This window comes from Panthera leo, chromosome F3 (genome assembly GCF_018350215.1).
Source record: "Panthera leo isolate Ple1 chromosome F3, P.leo_Ple1_pat1.1, whole genome shotgun sequence".
NCBI classification, from domain to species: Eukaryota; Metazoa; Chordata; class Mammalia; order Carnivora; family Felidae; genus Panthera; species Panthera leo.
The window spans coordinates 12,709,597-12,725,538 of NC_056696.1; the positions used below are offsets into that span (position 1 = coordinate 12,709,597).

Sequence of the window (15,942 nt, forward strand, 5' to 3'; positions counted from 1 at the left end):
CCCAAAGAAGGATCTGTATAAGGCCAAAATACTCAGATGAAAAGGGAAAAATATCATTGCCTACATTATCTCAAGTATTGGAATGTTTTGGAAAAACCCTAAGACTAAGTTTTCATATGGAGAATTTGGCAACACTAGATGCAAACCTCTGGTGGAAAATGCCTTCCTGCCTTCCTTCCTTCCTTCCTTCCTTCCTTCCTTCCTTCCTTCCTCTCTTTCTTTTAAAAATTCTGAATCCAAAGCAGACTCCAGGCTCTGAGCTATCTGCACAGACCCCGACACGGGGCTCGAACTCACGAGCTGTGAGATCATGACCTGAGCCAAAGTCGAACACCCAACCAACTGAGCCACCCAGGCGCCCCTCTTCTTTCTTCCTTTATTCAGAGTTGGCTTACCAACAGATAGCTGAATATTGTAAAAGTAATCTTGTGATCTAATACTCATAACGCAACTCACACATTTAAGTGAGGATATAAAGCAAATAAAAGAATAATATTAAGATTCATTCTGAAACAAACTTTTAAAGTTAATTGACCAAAACAGCTACAAAAATCTTACTGAAGAACAAAATTTGCTCGACGGTGCATCATTACAAACAGTTCAGGGCATGCAGTCTACAGAGTCTCTGAAATTTTAACCTCAAATCAAAACTCTCAGTGATAGAAACTTTTTAAATGATTTAGTACAGCTAAAGATATTTTATTTCCTGCCTTAAAAATGTACTCTTATCAAGGGTGCCTGGGTGGCTTAGTCAGTTAAGAGTTCAACTCTTGGTTTCTGTTCAAGTCACGATCTCACGGTTCATGAGTTTGGGTCCCGCATCGGGCTCTGCACTGACAGTGCAGAGCCTGCTTGGGATTCTCTCTCTCTCCCTTGTTCTCTGCCCCTCCTCCACTAGTTCTTTCTTTCTCTCTCTCTCTCCACACACACACACACACACACACACACACACACTCCTTTTAAATACATGTGTAAAGGAAATGTTCTTGTGAGCATTTTTACAAATCATGGCTTGTCCGACCTGTCAAATGGGTTACTCATCCTGCCCTATGTATGACTGAGGTCTCTCTCGGGCACACCTGGGGAGGGGGGTACAACCAGAAGCGGTCGGCAATGCCAACGACAACCTGGCGTTCATGTCGGGTGATGCCAGCTTATGGATGAAAGGCCAGGATGAGACTTTCACACCAAGTAGCCTCTTTCCCGGCCAGAACTCAGATGTCCAACCTAACGAAAGCACAGCCAAACATTTCGAAAAGCAACAGGGCTTCTGGCCAACGAAAACAGACGTTACAAAACCCGTGAGTGACAGCTTGGGATCTTTACCTGTAGGCAACACCACAGGCGACAACGTAGACTTTCGTTTAGAGTCCATTTACTTAGACTGCACGTAATTCTAACATTTGTGGGTGTTTGCAAAGTCTCACGGTGGATTGGAAGGAATGGCTTAGAGATAAGAGTTTTACTTCTCATCCTCTGTTTCAAGAGAGCCTGGGGAAGGACAACATATACCCAAAGTGATTTCAAAAAAGTATTTATGGGACTCCTGGGTGGCTCGGTCAGTTAGATATCTGACTTTGGCTCAGGTCATGATCTCGCAGTTCGTGAGTTCAAGCCCCGCGTCGGGCTCTGGGCTGACGGCTCAGAGCCCGGAGCCGGCTTCGGATTCTGTGTCTCCCTCTCTCTCTCTCTGCCCCTCCCCCCCTCAAAAATAAATAAACATTAAAAAAAAATTTTAAAGGATCTTAGACACGTAAAGAAATAAACCCCAAACCATCTGGAAAATGTAATGATTCAAAAGGACTTCTCTGTGCTCCGGATAACTGAGGTTTTCTGTGCAATTTTAGTTCATTTTGACATCTAAAATCTATGAGTTTTATTTCATTCAAGTGCAGATAAAATGATTAGCACTATTCAAGGCCAAGGCCTTCCTTCATCTAAGCTTCTGGAAACAAACTTTAACACCTGCACTGTGAAAAGCCATGACATAACCACACCAACAATGGCTGACCTTGTGTGTCAAACACGTGCCAAGAACTTTACATATATTATAACTAATCCCTGAAATGATCTTCATTGAGAGGAACCGCTATGCTCATCTCACAGATATAAAACTAAGGGTTAGGGGTAAAGGAAATTGCCCAAATTTAAATATTTTTTAATGTCTATTTATTTTGGGGAGAGAGGGAGAGAGAGAGAGCAGAGTGGAGGTGCACAGAGACAGCGAGACAGAGAATCCGAAGCAGGCTCCATGGTGTCAGCACAAAGCCCAGTGTGGGGCTCAAACCCATGAACCATGAGATCATGACCTGAGCCAAAGTTGGACACTCAACCGACTGAGCCAGCCAGGCACCCAGAAATTGCCCGCATTTAAAACCAGGTCATCCTGGTTCTAAAGCCAGCATTCTTTCCGTGGCTATCTTTTCCTTCTGGCTAATGAGAGTAGGTCTCCACATCCTTGGTGGGGCTCAAGGATTAATTCCCAGAGAAGTAGGATTAGTGTCAAGGTGGTGTCATTCCCTGGTTAGATGAAGCGGCCATAGGGGCAAGGATTGAGTCCTCTGTCAAGCCATCTCTCCAGTACCTACTTCTGCGAGAAAGGAATCTGGATTCTCATGTAGCTGAGTCAGTATGTAGTTAGTTGATTTCCATACTCCCCAAATTACTTCAAACCGTAGAGGAAGGCTCTGGGCCAGAGTGAGTGTCGGGCAAGAGGATATTTTATTTTAACACGGAGGGTACACTAAAACGAACAGGCTTGTCTTTTGCCATGCAGGGCACTCAACCTACTTACTAGATTTGCATCTCACTTCCAAAATAAAAATTCCACAGTCCCCACCAATCTGTATTTGCCTTTCTCAGATTTGGAAGACTCGTGGCAGTAATCGGGTGGCCAGTGGAAGGGGTGGGAGCATCTTAAATCGTTGCTCATAAAGGACTGGCTGTGGCGGAGCGTGGGAACAAATAAACAGTAAAGAAACGGGGGCAAGGGTGCAAGGTTTGCTCCCTGTGCAAACAGCCCGGCTGGAGTACAAAGTCCACAAACCTTATCTCCTCCCCTATTTGAAATGGAACCTGGATGTGACATTTTGGGGGTTTTCCCCTCTCACATTACATTGCTGAATTCTTGATGTAGTCATCTGGAAGCCTCATAGGTAGGTTAAATGGTTGTTTGCTACGCTGCCGTATGATTTTAAGAACACAAGAGAGACTCCTGTGCATGCTACCTCACTCAGAGTCTTGCCAAATTGGCTCTTTAAGATGCCTGAAATTTCACAGTTAATCCTTCATTGTTTTTCCTTAATCCAAAGATCAAGCACTAATGCAAATAGTCCTGGGAAGGGTAGTTCATTGACCTATTATCAGTCATATATACCTTAGTTGGAATGAGTTTGACGAATCAATTCACGCATGAAATAATAAATGTAAAAGTCACTTTGTAAGCCATAAATTGTCAGATAAATATGGAGTTATTTGAACATATTTTAAAACTTTTTCACTGAGATATAACATAACTGGAATCCATGTTGATTGAAGACTCAATGTTACCATCATGTCTAATGTTTATCAAGTGTTTACTATATGCTAGACATTGTTCAAGGCTTTCATGACGACAAACCGATATGGGGCAGGTATGATTCTTATTCTCATTTTACAGATGAGAAAGATGAGGCAGAGAAATGCTAAGCAACTTTTCAAAAGTCACACAGCTAGTAAGTGTCTGAGCCAGGATTTGTACCAGGCAGTCTACTTCTAGAACCTGCGCTACAACCCACTTTCCACCTCAGTTGCTCTCTTCAAAGGTATGATGGCTGGAACACAGGGGAGGAAGAAGATTTGTGAATCACGAAGGGCCTGAAGTTATTTAAAACTGTTATTATACCAATATCTATTACAACATAGATACAATTTTCTTGTATCGGTGCTTATACCAGTATTGTGGTCTGAACGTCAGCATAACGGAAATAACTAGAATGATGTCAACAATAGGTGCTTACTATCGTGTGTCTGATGTAGTCACTTTTATCACCTTCGTCCTCGTGATCTTTGCCCTCGTTGTCTTTATCATCACTGTCGTTTATTGAGGGTTTCCCATGTTCCAGGAACCATGTTCACTACCTAAATGATCTCACTTAATCCTCAAAGCAAACTTACGGCGTTGGTATAACCATTCCCATTTTATAGATGATAAAACTGAGGTTCAGAGATGTTAAGGCCATAGAGTCAAAAGCAACACAGCTGGAATGGGAACCTAAGTCTGCCTTCTAAGCGTATGTTCTTAACCATGTCACTACGTCCAAAATTTGAATCATACTTCTACAAGCACCACCACAAAATACCACGTATTAAGTGTGCTTTCTGTGTTAGCTTGGGCCTCTGTCAGGCTAGTCCTATCTCATGATTTCAAACGACAGTTCATGGGTTAAATCCAGCCAGCTGCCTGTTTCTGTATTAAAGTTTTACTGGGACCCAGACATACTCCTTCGCTTACACGTTGTCTGTGACTGCTTTTGCGCAAAAAGGTATTGTTGAGTAGTTACAAGAGAGATCCGAAAGCCAATGGTATTTGCCATCTGGCTCATCGCAGAAAAGTCTGTGGACCTCCCTGCCTTAAACCATTTTGCAGGGTGCATGTATTACTATTCTCATTTTACAGATGAACATACTGGAATTCAGGAAGATTAGGTAGCTTGTCCATCCAACTATAAGGGCAAGAACCTAGTGAGAACCTGAGGTCCAGATGACCCCAGAACTTGTTCATTTTCCTCTTTGAAACTTACAAAGGCAACAACTTTCGTAATTACCAGTTGAAGGAAAGATTTCTCTAACATGTGGTTACCAGTCTGCTTTTCAATGTTTGACACGGCTGTTGGAGTTGTACATTTTCCGCTGACAGAGGGATATTAAATTCCTCTTACCTTCTGAGAATTTACTGTATTTAATTCCTTGAGGGTGGATGCTCAAGGGCTTGTCTGCCTTATTCTTGAAGTGGACTTTCATGATATCTCCAACTTCCGCATACAAAGTTGGCCCAAGAAGTCCTATGGAAACAAGGATTTATAATGGGTCTGTGTTCAGGACTACCAAAGCCAGAGCTGCTAAGCATGAACCCCATGAGTAATGGCGGTCGTTCCTCCTGGTCCTGAGGCTGACCAGCTCATTGCCTCTACATGGCAGGCAGGTAAGGACAGGAAGGCAGAAATGCTTGGCTTGTGCCCAAAACAAGTCAAGAGAGAGGGGGAATAGTTCTGACCATGTCCGCCCCCCATTCAGACCCACTGTCATTTCTTGGAGATCACTGTCTTTGTCTTTGGTCAAGAAAAAGAAAGATGGTCATTTTCAATTACACAAGGTGGTTTGAGGGAAGGTGACTGGCTCCATGAGATCTCCCTGAGGTGGGAGACCTCAGAGACCTCAGTGAAGTGAGGGAGCAAATCATGCAGTACTCTGGCCCTGAGGCAAGTTCAAAGTCCCTGAGGCAAGAGTGAGCTTGCTGGATCCAAAGAACTGTAAGAGAAATGGTGAGGGCAGAGTGAGAACAGATGAGGGAGGGGTGGGTCATGTGAGGCTTAGGGGGCATGGTAAGGACTCTGGATTTTCTCCTAAGTGAAATGGGAAATCACTGGGGTTTTGTGAAGAACATGTGCTCCTGACTGAATCTGATGTCCTTTAAATCTTGAGAACCTGTCACCAGAAGTCCTATTTCAGACAAGTGACAAGAGTTGACCGCTCTCATTGCCAAGCCATCTGTAAACTCTGTGGGGCTGGCTTCTCTCCACTAGGAATCACAGGAGAGCAATATAATATCGAGATAATATAATGATCATCACCACTGCCCATGAATGCCAGTTGAAGTCTGTGACCACAGAGCAAATCTTCAAGGAGATATTAACATACCCATTTTACAGATGAGGACACTGAGCCTCAGAGAGTTTCAACATCTTGCCCAATAGTATGTAGCTAATTAGAGGCAGCTAACCTATCAGACTCTACATACTGAGCCTTTAACCACCTTTTAATAGTCCACCCCCATGCTATATGTATTCATTCACTCAAAACATATTCATTGAGTGCCCACACTGTCCTAGCTGTCAACATTGTAATGGTGAGTAAAATAGGCACCTTCACAGAGCTTACAAAAAAGGTAGGAAAGCCAGATTTTAACAAATAATCCCACCAACATTTGATGACAAACTATGGTAAGTATTATGAAAGCCAAGTACAGAACACCCTGAAGAGCATTTTACAGAGGGATTTCGTCCAATCTCGGATGCATGGAGGGGATCAGGGTTGGGAAATACTTCCTTGAGGAGGCGATGTTTTAACTGAAGTCAAAGTGGGATTAGCACGTGCAAAGGGTCTGCGGCACCAGAAAACTTGGCCTCTTTGGAGAACTGACAGATGGCCATGGCGAAGGTGAAGCTTAACAGGCCAGAGAAAGGAGCAGAAAGTGAGGCTGAAGGCATAGTCAGAGGCCCTGTCAGGTAGGGCCTTCTGGGCCATTTAGAGTTTTCCTCTAAGAGTATCTGAAAGCCATTAGAGAGTTTTTAGCAGAAGTGAGACATGGACCAGATTTGGGGTTTTAAATCTCTGGCTGCGTTGGTGGAGGATGAGCTGAGGAGAATCCAGAGTGGATGTTGAGAGAGCAGATAGAAGGCTCCAGGGGGGTGATGTCGGTGAGTTACCGTAAAGTTACAGTAGTGGAGGTGATAAGAACATGCTAGAGAGCTCTTAGGAGACCAGACTGCCAGGCCTCAATGGATGGGATATGGGTGGACGGTGAGGGGTCCAAGTTGCTGTGGATGGTCGGTGACACTCTGGCTGGGCAGCTGGGTGCAGGAAGGTGTCATTCTCTGAAAGGGAGGCCACTGTGGGAAGGTTTTGTTTGGTGGGCGTGGTAGGCAGAATGAAGGCCCTCCCTGAGGTGTCCCCATCTTAACTACTGGGACCTGAGAATACGCTACCTTATATGGCCGAAGGGGTTCTGCCCCTTGGGAATGATGAAGATAAGGATGTCGAAATGATAATGGATGTCGGAAGGATGTTTCAATGGATGTTGAAAGATAGGATGCCTACCTATTGGCAAAGAGAAAATGGGACTTCTGAGACAGAGGCCCTACCTTTCTCTGCTCCTATCTTTTTACCCACAGTTTTCTTTTTTTTTAAGTTCATTTATTTTTGAGAGAGAGACAGAGAGACAGAGAACGAGCAGAGGAGGGGCAGGATGTGAAGCGGGCTCTGCTCTGACAGCAGGGAGCCCAATGCGGGGCTCGGACCCATGAACCACGCGATCGTGACTGGAGCCAAACTTGGGAGCTTAACGGACTGAGCCACCCAGCTGCCCCAGGACCCAGTTTTCTTATTCCTTTCGCTGAGCTCCCGGTGCTAGACTTTATGCTGATCATGTGCCTGAAGCTTTTTGTTTGTTTTTGTGTTAGCTCTGCACAGGGCCAGTGAGGTCACGTCGTTCAATCCTCGTTTTGGAGACAGTGACAAAGCCCAGGACATGGGGGCAGGGAGGGTGGCTTGCTCAAGGTCAGTCACTGGGTGGCACTGCTGGGGCGAGAACTCAAATCTCCGGACTCTTGAACCTTTCTCTCCCACCTCGCACAGAGCGGGTTCAGAAGCCCCCCTTTCCTGAAATGGTTCCAGTGTCTACACCATTTCTGACTCCTGACCACATCTGGCTCCACTGGCTGACCTCTGTCTTCTGGCTGCTGCCCTCCGTCCTAGCTGCCGACAGAAGCCCCCACTGGCTATTCCCACCCGCTGGGATGCCCCGGAGCCCACAAGAGGGCTATGGTGTCACAGCGTGCACCGGTTTCGTTGCCATGGGCGCCTCGCCCTGGCGATTTGTCTGTTGGCATCATGGGGCTGCAAATGCCCGGTGCCCAGGATAAGTCTTCTAAGTTATTTAACCTAATAAGACCTCTTGCTGCAGTGAGTGATGTGGAATGTTTATTTGCTTCCCTTTCGGTTTCTTCGGAATTAAGGCAAAACAAAGCGATGTGTTCGTAAGTGCACCCCAAATACCTTCCCGCACGTGGGCAAACACAGGCCTGGACGTTGTCTGAGCCGCCGTTCAGCTCCTCCGTCAGCCAGATGGCCCGAGACCCATCCCACTCTCTCCTCAGTGGCCGACAGTGAGGTAGGGGGAAGGAGCCGCCTATCTTGTGGTCCCAAGAAGGTAGCACAGCATGTACCAAATGGTTTTGGACTTGAAAACTATTAGCTGGCTCTGAAGCCAGCTAACCCAGCCTCCTGCTCTCAAGGTGAACAGCGCACTACAGAAAACAGGAAAGCCCGTCGTGGGGTTATTTTAAAGCCCCTTCAGGAGCAAACATTTCTTAATCCTCCTGGAAAAAATTCGGAGTCAAAACGAACCATTTTCAAGCCCCAGACAGGATTCCCGAAAATGAGACTGGCCCCTCCACCTGTCCGCGGGTCCTCAAACCTCGCTGGCCAGGCACCTTCAGACCTCTGGTCCTACAGCCTAGCCCCCACCCGCAATTCGAATGACTTCTGGGCTCACGCTGCAGAAGTGGCTCATGACTGGCTCCAGGTTCGGCTAGAATCGTACCCGCCAGATGGGTGGAGGAGGAAACAGGGAAAAGGTACCAATGACACAGGACCAGGCTGCGGGATGGGGCAGGTCACATAGTCAATGGTAGTGTTTAAACCCAGAGCTTCTCAGGCTTTTCCTTTACCCCAAATTTGCCCCACTCTATCAGCTACTGTAGAGATCCAGTGAATAAAATACTACACTTGCCCTTCAGGGGTTCATCGTTAAGTGACGTGGGGAGTTCAGGAAGGAGCTCCTTTTAAAACGGGTGTTAAAATGCCTCAGAATTCACATAAAACAAATGCGTAATGAGAAATACAGGGGTGGACAGAGGGGTGATGTTGTAAGTGCACAGGGCTTACACATAAATTAATGATCAGGTCTACTTTTATTTTTAAGTTTGTTTATTTATTTAGTTTTAGATGGGGGAGGGGCAGAGAGAGAGGGAGAGAGAGAATCCTAAGCTCCACGCTGTCAGCACAAAACCCCACTCTGGGCTCGATCCCACGAACCGTGAGATCAAGACCTGAGCTCAAATCAAGAGTTGGACGCTTAAAGTACCGAGTCACCCAGGCGCCCTGATTAAGGTCTACCTCTAATTAATGAGGTTGAATCAGGAAATGTCCACAAAAGTTAATCATCTCAAAGGATTTTGATCACAGCACTCTCCTCTCCAAAACCTATCAATGACTCCTTCGTGGCTAAAAGAGAGTCTCCAGGCTGGCACTGGCCTTTCCATCACTCAGCACGGTGGCTTACACAGACCAGAGATTCAATTCAGTCACTTGGCAAAAGCCACACGAGGCAAGGCTCTAAACACCTGCCCAGTTCTTCTTCTCTCCAGGCCTAATGAATATGCTTCCCAGCTCATTTTCCCCTCACCCACCTACAATTAATTTTAATTAAATAGTTCTGAAGTATCTGTCGTACATACAAAGCGTGGAGCCAGAGCTATGAAAGTGAATAGACTCTGTGACAGAGGACGGGAGATCCTTGAGCTTTCTGCCCTCAACTACAAACTTAATTTTATTAGTAACCTTATCGTCTGTTGCCTCGCCAGCCCCCGTGAAGGTGGTATCTCATCTATCTCCAGCTAATTCGGCCCAAGCTTTGAATCCCCTCACTTCCTGTTTCTTCTGAATCTGGTTCCAGCAATTATTCTCTCTCAGATATTGTTATCCTCCCCTTTTCCACTGGATGCTTCCCCTGAGCCCTTAGGTATTTTAAGACACTGTATTCTTGTTTGTAAAACTCCAGAACTGTTGATTGGTGACTGAAGGGTAGGCTCCAGCCGAGGGAAGACTGAAGGTAAAGGGCGGTCAGAGGAGGCAGGACAGAACGGTTTGCACGGAGAGACAGAAGGAGGAGTTTGGGAAAGTTGACCCTCTTCAGTTGGTTAGTGTGGGAGGATGAGGGAATTATTGACCAGGGGGCCCGGCTGGAGGAAGTTCTCTCTTAACGGCCTCTATCATTCCTGTGGAATATCGTACCATATTCAAGATCCCAAAAACCCACTCAACCCACTTGCCTTGATTAAAGAAGAGAGGAGGGAAAAGGAGAGATTTCTCTTCGAAACTGACAGCTGTTGTACATCTCACACTATAAATAAAACAGGAGAAGAGATGGGAAAACCGATGCAAAAGAATCAGCCATATATGGTTCCTTTGAGTGAGTCTAGGGACCCAGACAGAGGCACCGGATTATTTGTTAAGGTTCATCCACACTCAAGGATAAGAAAGACAAGGTAAGGTTCTGTCTTGTCCACTACCGCCTGCTTCAATGCCCAGCCCATAGTGGGTGCTCAACAGTAGTCTGTTCATTGCGTGAATAAACTTAAAAGTTCAAACACTTCAAAGTTTTGTCGAGCTTTTTGATCAATGTCAAAAACAGCCAGCTTCCTGGCCATGTCACCTCACGGGCAAGAAGGGCCCCCTGCCTTGAAATTCTCAAAAATATAAACCAGGGGCCCCACATTTTCTCTTTGCACTTGGACCCACACATTCTGTAGCCTGAACTGGTTAAAAACAACAAAAGCACGCATTTCTACAAAGATGGTCCTAAATAGACGGTTTACATATATATATGAATATCAAATTATTCGTAGAGGTTTATCTTCAAAATTAAATAGTATACTTCGGGCTTACCTGAAATTTTGGATCGTGGTTTTTCTTTCTGAAAATATGGTTCATACTCTCTGTAGACAATTTTCTGAAAGGAAGTTGCAAAAGGATTCGAACTAGAAATAAAATACAAAAATTAATTTGAAAGGCATATAAGACGTCTATATCTCATCACAAGACAGATGGCTTTCTCATGTCCTCAGATATGTGGTAGGAACACCAGTATTTCAATTGTGTTTCAGAAACCCAAGATTTTATAAACATGAATAATACGTGAAGTTAATAAAACAATTATTGATCCCTTTAAGAATATTCTGTTGAAATAACTGTTCTTTCCCAAATTGAGTCTGCCTTAACTAATGTACTCAAAATCCATTTTCTTTTTTTGTTTAATCTTTATTCATTTTTGAGAGAGAGAGAGAGCACGGGAGGAACAGAGAGAGAGGGAGACACAGAACCCGAAGCAGGCCCCAGGCTCCGAGCTGTCAGCACAGAGCCCAATGCGAGGCTCGAACCCATGAACCGCGAGATCACGACCTGAGCTGAAGTCAGATGCTCAACCGACTGAGCCACCCAGGCGCCCCAGAATCCATTTTCTAAAAAAGGACCTAAGATCATCGTGTGAACCCAAACGTTAGGCTTAGATTTTAAATGACTAAACCCACAACCAAATCCGATACGAATAAACACATGGGCAATTCTTTAACTGATGAATCAAATACATATGTAAATTACCTGAGGAACACGGCAAAAAACCACCGATTTGGTGGACCCTATTTCTAGCTGAGAAGTTGGAGATGGGCTAATGGAGTAAAAGCCCTGCGGATTCACCCTGGAAACCAAACAAACAAATGAAAAACCCACGTCTCAGAAAATGTTGAGTAACTTGTCCCGACGAGGATCAATGGAAAAGTGGCAGAGCCAAGACTCAAAGAGGTGAAACCCTTGTATTCATGGTAAAGTATCACAGAAGGGGAGTCCGGGAGAGCACTGAGCTTGCTTCTGGCCTTTTTTCCTTCTGCATCGCTAAAGCTGGGCACAGCGTTCCTACTGCGGTCTTCCAGATGAAAGGAAACGGGAAGGTAGTTGGGGGAAATTTCTCAAAAATGTCTAAGCCCGTTGAACAAACTGGCTTTGTGAGGCTTCCTAATCCAGAGAGGGTGGCCCCCCACCCCTAAAATCAGGGCATCACAGAATGGGATACTCACCACCTTTGCTGCAGTATCTATATAGTGCAGTAGTTAAGACAACACGTTGTGGACTCAGTGTCTGGGGTTGAATCCCGTTTCTACCCCTTGTTAGCTGTCTAACCTTCAACAATGTATTTAATCCATTTGTGCCTCAGTTTCTACAAGTGTGAGATGAGAATAATAGTGAAATCTTCAAGGGGCTGTTACAAGTATTATGTAAACGGCTACCTGCAAAGGGCCTGGAGCCCGCGCGTTGTAAATATCCAATACGTGCTAACTAGTCATATTTTTAAGAGGTAATAAAAGTTGGTTTTTAGTCTCCATGTTTTCCTACCAAGCAGAAAAATCTTCAATTGCAGTAATTCTTAAACTTTTTAAAATGTGGGATGCAAGAATTGTGTTAATGTTTGGGGGCAGAATTTAAGGAAGTATGAGTAAAGTATTTTGGAAATGAGTAGTTAGCTATTCAAGGTACTGGGTTCTCAGTCGCTGAAAGCGTTCAGTAGAAACTAGACAACCACTTGGGGGGTGGGATTGGTGCTTAGGGTTGGGGGGGAGTAGAAGGTCAAACATCGATGTTAAAAATGAACAAAATTACCTCTGAGAGTTCTTAGAACCCAAGAATCTTAAGATTCCATATGGTAGCTGTGTCCCTAATGTGGGAATCCATTTCTATTTATTTAATCTTTAGTACATTTGAAAACAACCCTCCCCTCCCCCACCCCCAATCTTGAAATACATGACCACGGATGATGGCATAAAAGCTTTACTAAGCAGAATCAGACTTTTGTGTGGGGTGTGTATTTTAATTTTTGTTCAATAAGGGCATACTTTCTACCATATTTCACTGTACATATTGTGTGTACATCCTGAGGTATATCTGTTTTGATTTCGAACTGAATTGCTATTCAAAAATAATCTAAGTAGAAAGCTGAAAATAATAGGATTTCCAACAACAGCATGATGAATTTTTCATTTATGAGGATTCTCTAAAACTGATTTGATCATAATAAGAATCATATAAAGCTAGAACCCTAGAGGGGAAAAAAATATACGTTTTCGTTTTCAAGACCTGTTACCTACATACATGTAAGTGACTGAACAAGTTTCCTTAGGGAAATTTTCAAAAACATTTACTTCAGACTTCAAACAAGAATAATGGATATATGTCACCTCTCAAAGGCATTCTCCTGCTAATACTGGGTGAAGTAAGAGGGGAGATCTTTGCTTTGTGCTAAAATACACTTTGGCAAAGAATGGAATTGTCTAGACCCATCTCCTTAAAGTGAGTGCCATTCAGCTGCGGGTGCAGGCCACTTGAGCACAAGCTCTGAGTTTAAGCAGCCAGATGTACGGGTTAGATTTTTCACTAGAAAGTGCCAGAGAGAGAAATGACATGATCTGAGGTTCAAAGATATTGACAGTTGTTCTCGGTTATCATTCCACGGTTTGGGAGCAATGATTGGCACCAGGGTTATGACTCTTACGTGAATTCTGGAAACTCAACCACAGGGTGAGGGGATCGGATAACCAGTCATGGTGCCCTGTGGACTCACCATGTGACTCTGTGACTCAGGCTTTTGCCCTGTGTGGTTCTGCTTGTCATTTTCGGAGTCAACTACAGAAGGAAGAACAAACTTCCAAGCACAAGCACGGGGTGCCCCCGCGAAGGCAGCAAAGCGTGTTACTGTCTGCCCACGAGCAACAGAGATTAATGTTGGGAAGCCTGTTATTTTCTTCGGGGTTTTTGGCAGTTTCCTAAGGCTGTGGGTGCGATCTAGATAGATCATTGACTTGAAAGACAATATTTAGGGGCGCCTGGGTGGCTTGGTCAGTTAAGCGTCCGACTTCGGCTCAGGTCATGATCTCACAGTCCGTGAGTTCGAGCCCCGCGTCGGGCTCTGTGCTGACAGCTCAGAGCCTGGAGCCTGCTTCCGATTCTGTGTCTCCCTCTCTCTCTGACCCTCCCCCATTCATGCTCTGTCTCTCTCTGTCTCAAAAATAAATAAATGTTAAAAAAAATTAAAAAAAAAAGAAAGACAATATTAAAATAAATTTTTTGAGCAAGGGTTTCTTCTTATTACAAGACCAAGATAGTATGTAGTACTCTCCAAGATAACCCAGTTACAAAGCAATTCTTTGAAGGATCTAATGCTATACGCTACAAGACTCTTGAAATATTACATTATTTTTTGGCAGATTGCTTTGGTTTTGTAATTGTAAAAGAGGAACATGTCTTTCACAATCACGTAAACTGTGATGTTAAGTTAAAAAAAAAAAACTTGAGTCACACTGAGAGGTTGACCATTAAAAAGTATAAAAATATAACTGGAAATAGTGAGTAGGTCCTATAATTTGTTTCATTGCTGGGAAGTCTTATTTTTTTAACCTTTCAATTAGGAAAAATAGTTTGCAACTCAAAGATAGAGTTTTATTATTTCAGCCACCTTTTCGTTACGTATGTCTGTTAACAGGGACCCTTCCAAAATAGCCCGGGGTAGACTTTATCCCAGGGACTAAGAATGTGAATAAAACGAGCCACGTGAAGCGGAAGACAAGGTAAAGGAATAAACATGTTGCACATTTACGGTCCGATGATGGTCTGGAAGCCATTTGTAAGAACACAACAAAATTGTGGCAATTTGGCGACCGCGATTGGGCACTCTGCTTGTAATGAAGGCCAAAGCGTACATCTTTAGTTTTAGAAGAGGAAGCCATGTGGAGGACGAAGTAAACAATATGTAACTAGAGGTTCTAGAAAAACACGAGCCTTCCCAAATTCTGGCCTGGGACTTCGCAGGAAGGGCGAATGAGGTGCTTCTGCATCCATCACCGCACTAAACCCCCAATGAGCCGCTCTAACGAAACTGTATTCACCAACTCTTGAAAGCGGCACCTGTGTCTCCCAAAACCTCGGAAGGACGCACACTGCATCGTGGAATACGCTGCCTCGCTAGAAGCAAAACTGGCAATTCCGTTTCCAAACTTAGCGATAAGGTTTTTTGCTTTTTTTGTTTTTCCCGCTCTGTTTTGCTGCGCACGCCCCGCGATTGCAAAGGAAGAGCTCCCTAGAAGAGGTAACTTGATGCTCCCCGGGGGGGAGCCCACCGGCCACCACAGCCGCCTCACCTCGGGTCTGCGGGCTCGGGGCGGTAGTCCCAGCGGATGCCCTGAGCGGCCACGTAGAACTGCCTCAGCCGCGCCGCCTCGGCCCCCGGGCGCCCCCAGCCTGCGCAGCCGGCGCCCAGGACCACCAGGACCCAGAGGCGCGGGCAGCCCGGGGCCATGGCTGCTTCCCCGCTCCCGCGCGCCGCCGCCGCCGCCGCCGCCAGCCGGGGACCTGGGCCGCGCTCGCGTCCGCCGCCGGTCGCGCCCCGCGCAGCAGGCCGGCCCGCCGTCGCGGCTGCAATGCGCCCCGGGAGGCTGCGGGTGGCGGTGTCCTCCCGCCCTTCGGCCGGGGCGCCGAGGCCGCCGCGGCTTCCAGCCGTCCTCCCCTCCCAGCGCCCCTCCAGGCCAAAGGGGGTTGGCTGGGTCCCCGCCCGCGGGGACGGGAGGGAGGAGGCAGCGCGAGGGGTTGGTGAATGTTTCACCGCAGGTGGAGAGAAGGGCAGAAATGGAGGCCCTCGCGGGCGGGGCGGGGCCCAGGGGTTAACGAGCCGCGGGCAAAAGCGGTCCGGCCCTTGCACCCGCTGAGCCCGCTCCCCCTCACCACCCACCGCGAAGACGTCCACACCTGCTACGCCCTCTGCAGTTCCCAGTGCGGCGTCACCCCACGCCCCTAGCCGCGTCGGTCTCTCGACCTGGGGGAAAGGGTGTTCTCCTGTGGTAGGGGCACAGGGACACCTTGCAATTGCAGGGGAGCAAGCGGGGGCCTGAGCCCAGGCACGGGGCCGGCGGGCCTGGACCACCGCACTGACTGCTGCCCGCGCCCGGCTCTGGCCGGAGGAGGGCCCGAGGCCACGGAGGCAGCACCGCAGAGGCAATCCGTAGAGCAGACCTCAGTCCCACTCCCCGCGCCGTGCTGGCTTGGGTCGGCGACGCAACCTCTTTAGAGCTCGGTTTTAACATC

The 15,942-nt window shown here is 46.3% G+C and overlaps 1 protein-coding gene across 1 annotated transcript in view; it reads right to left on the reverse strand.

Moving 5' to 3' along the window:
* F5 (coagulation factor V) overlaps positions 1-15,514 on the reverse strand; it is a 75,372-nt gene extending 59,858 nt beyond the window's left edge. The window contains exons 1-3 of the mRNA XM_042925029.1: positions 15,003-15,514; positions 10,708-10,799; positions 4,920-5,042 (exon numbers count right to left, since the gene is read on the reverse strand). Of these exons, the coding sequence (XP_042780963.1) occupies positions 4,920-5,042; positions 10,708-10,799; positions 15,003-15,160 (373 nt within the window). The 5' untranslated portion in view covers positions 15,161-15,514. The remainder of the gene's footprint in view (positions 1-4,919; positions 5,043-10,707; positions 10,800-15,002) is intronic.
* Between the last annotated feature and the right edge of the window lie 428 nt (positions 15,515-15,942).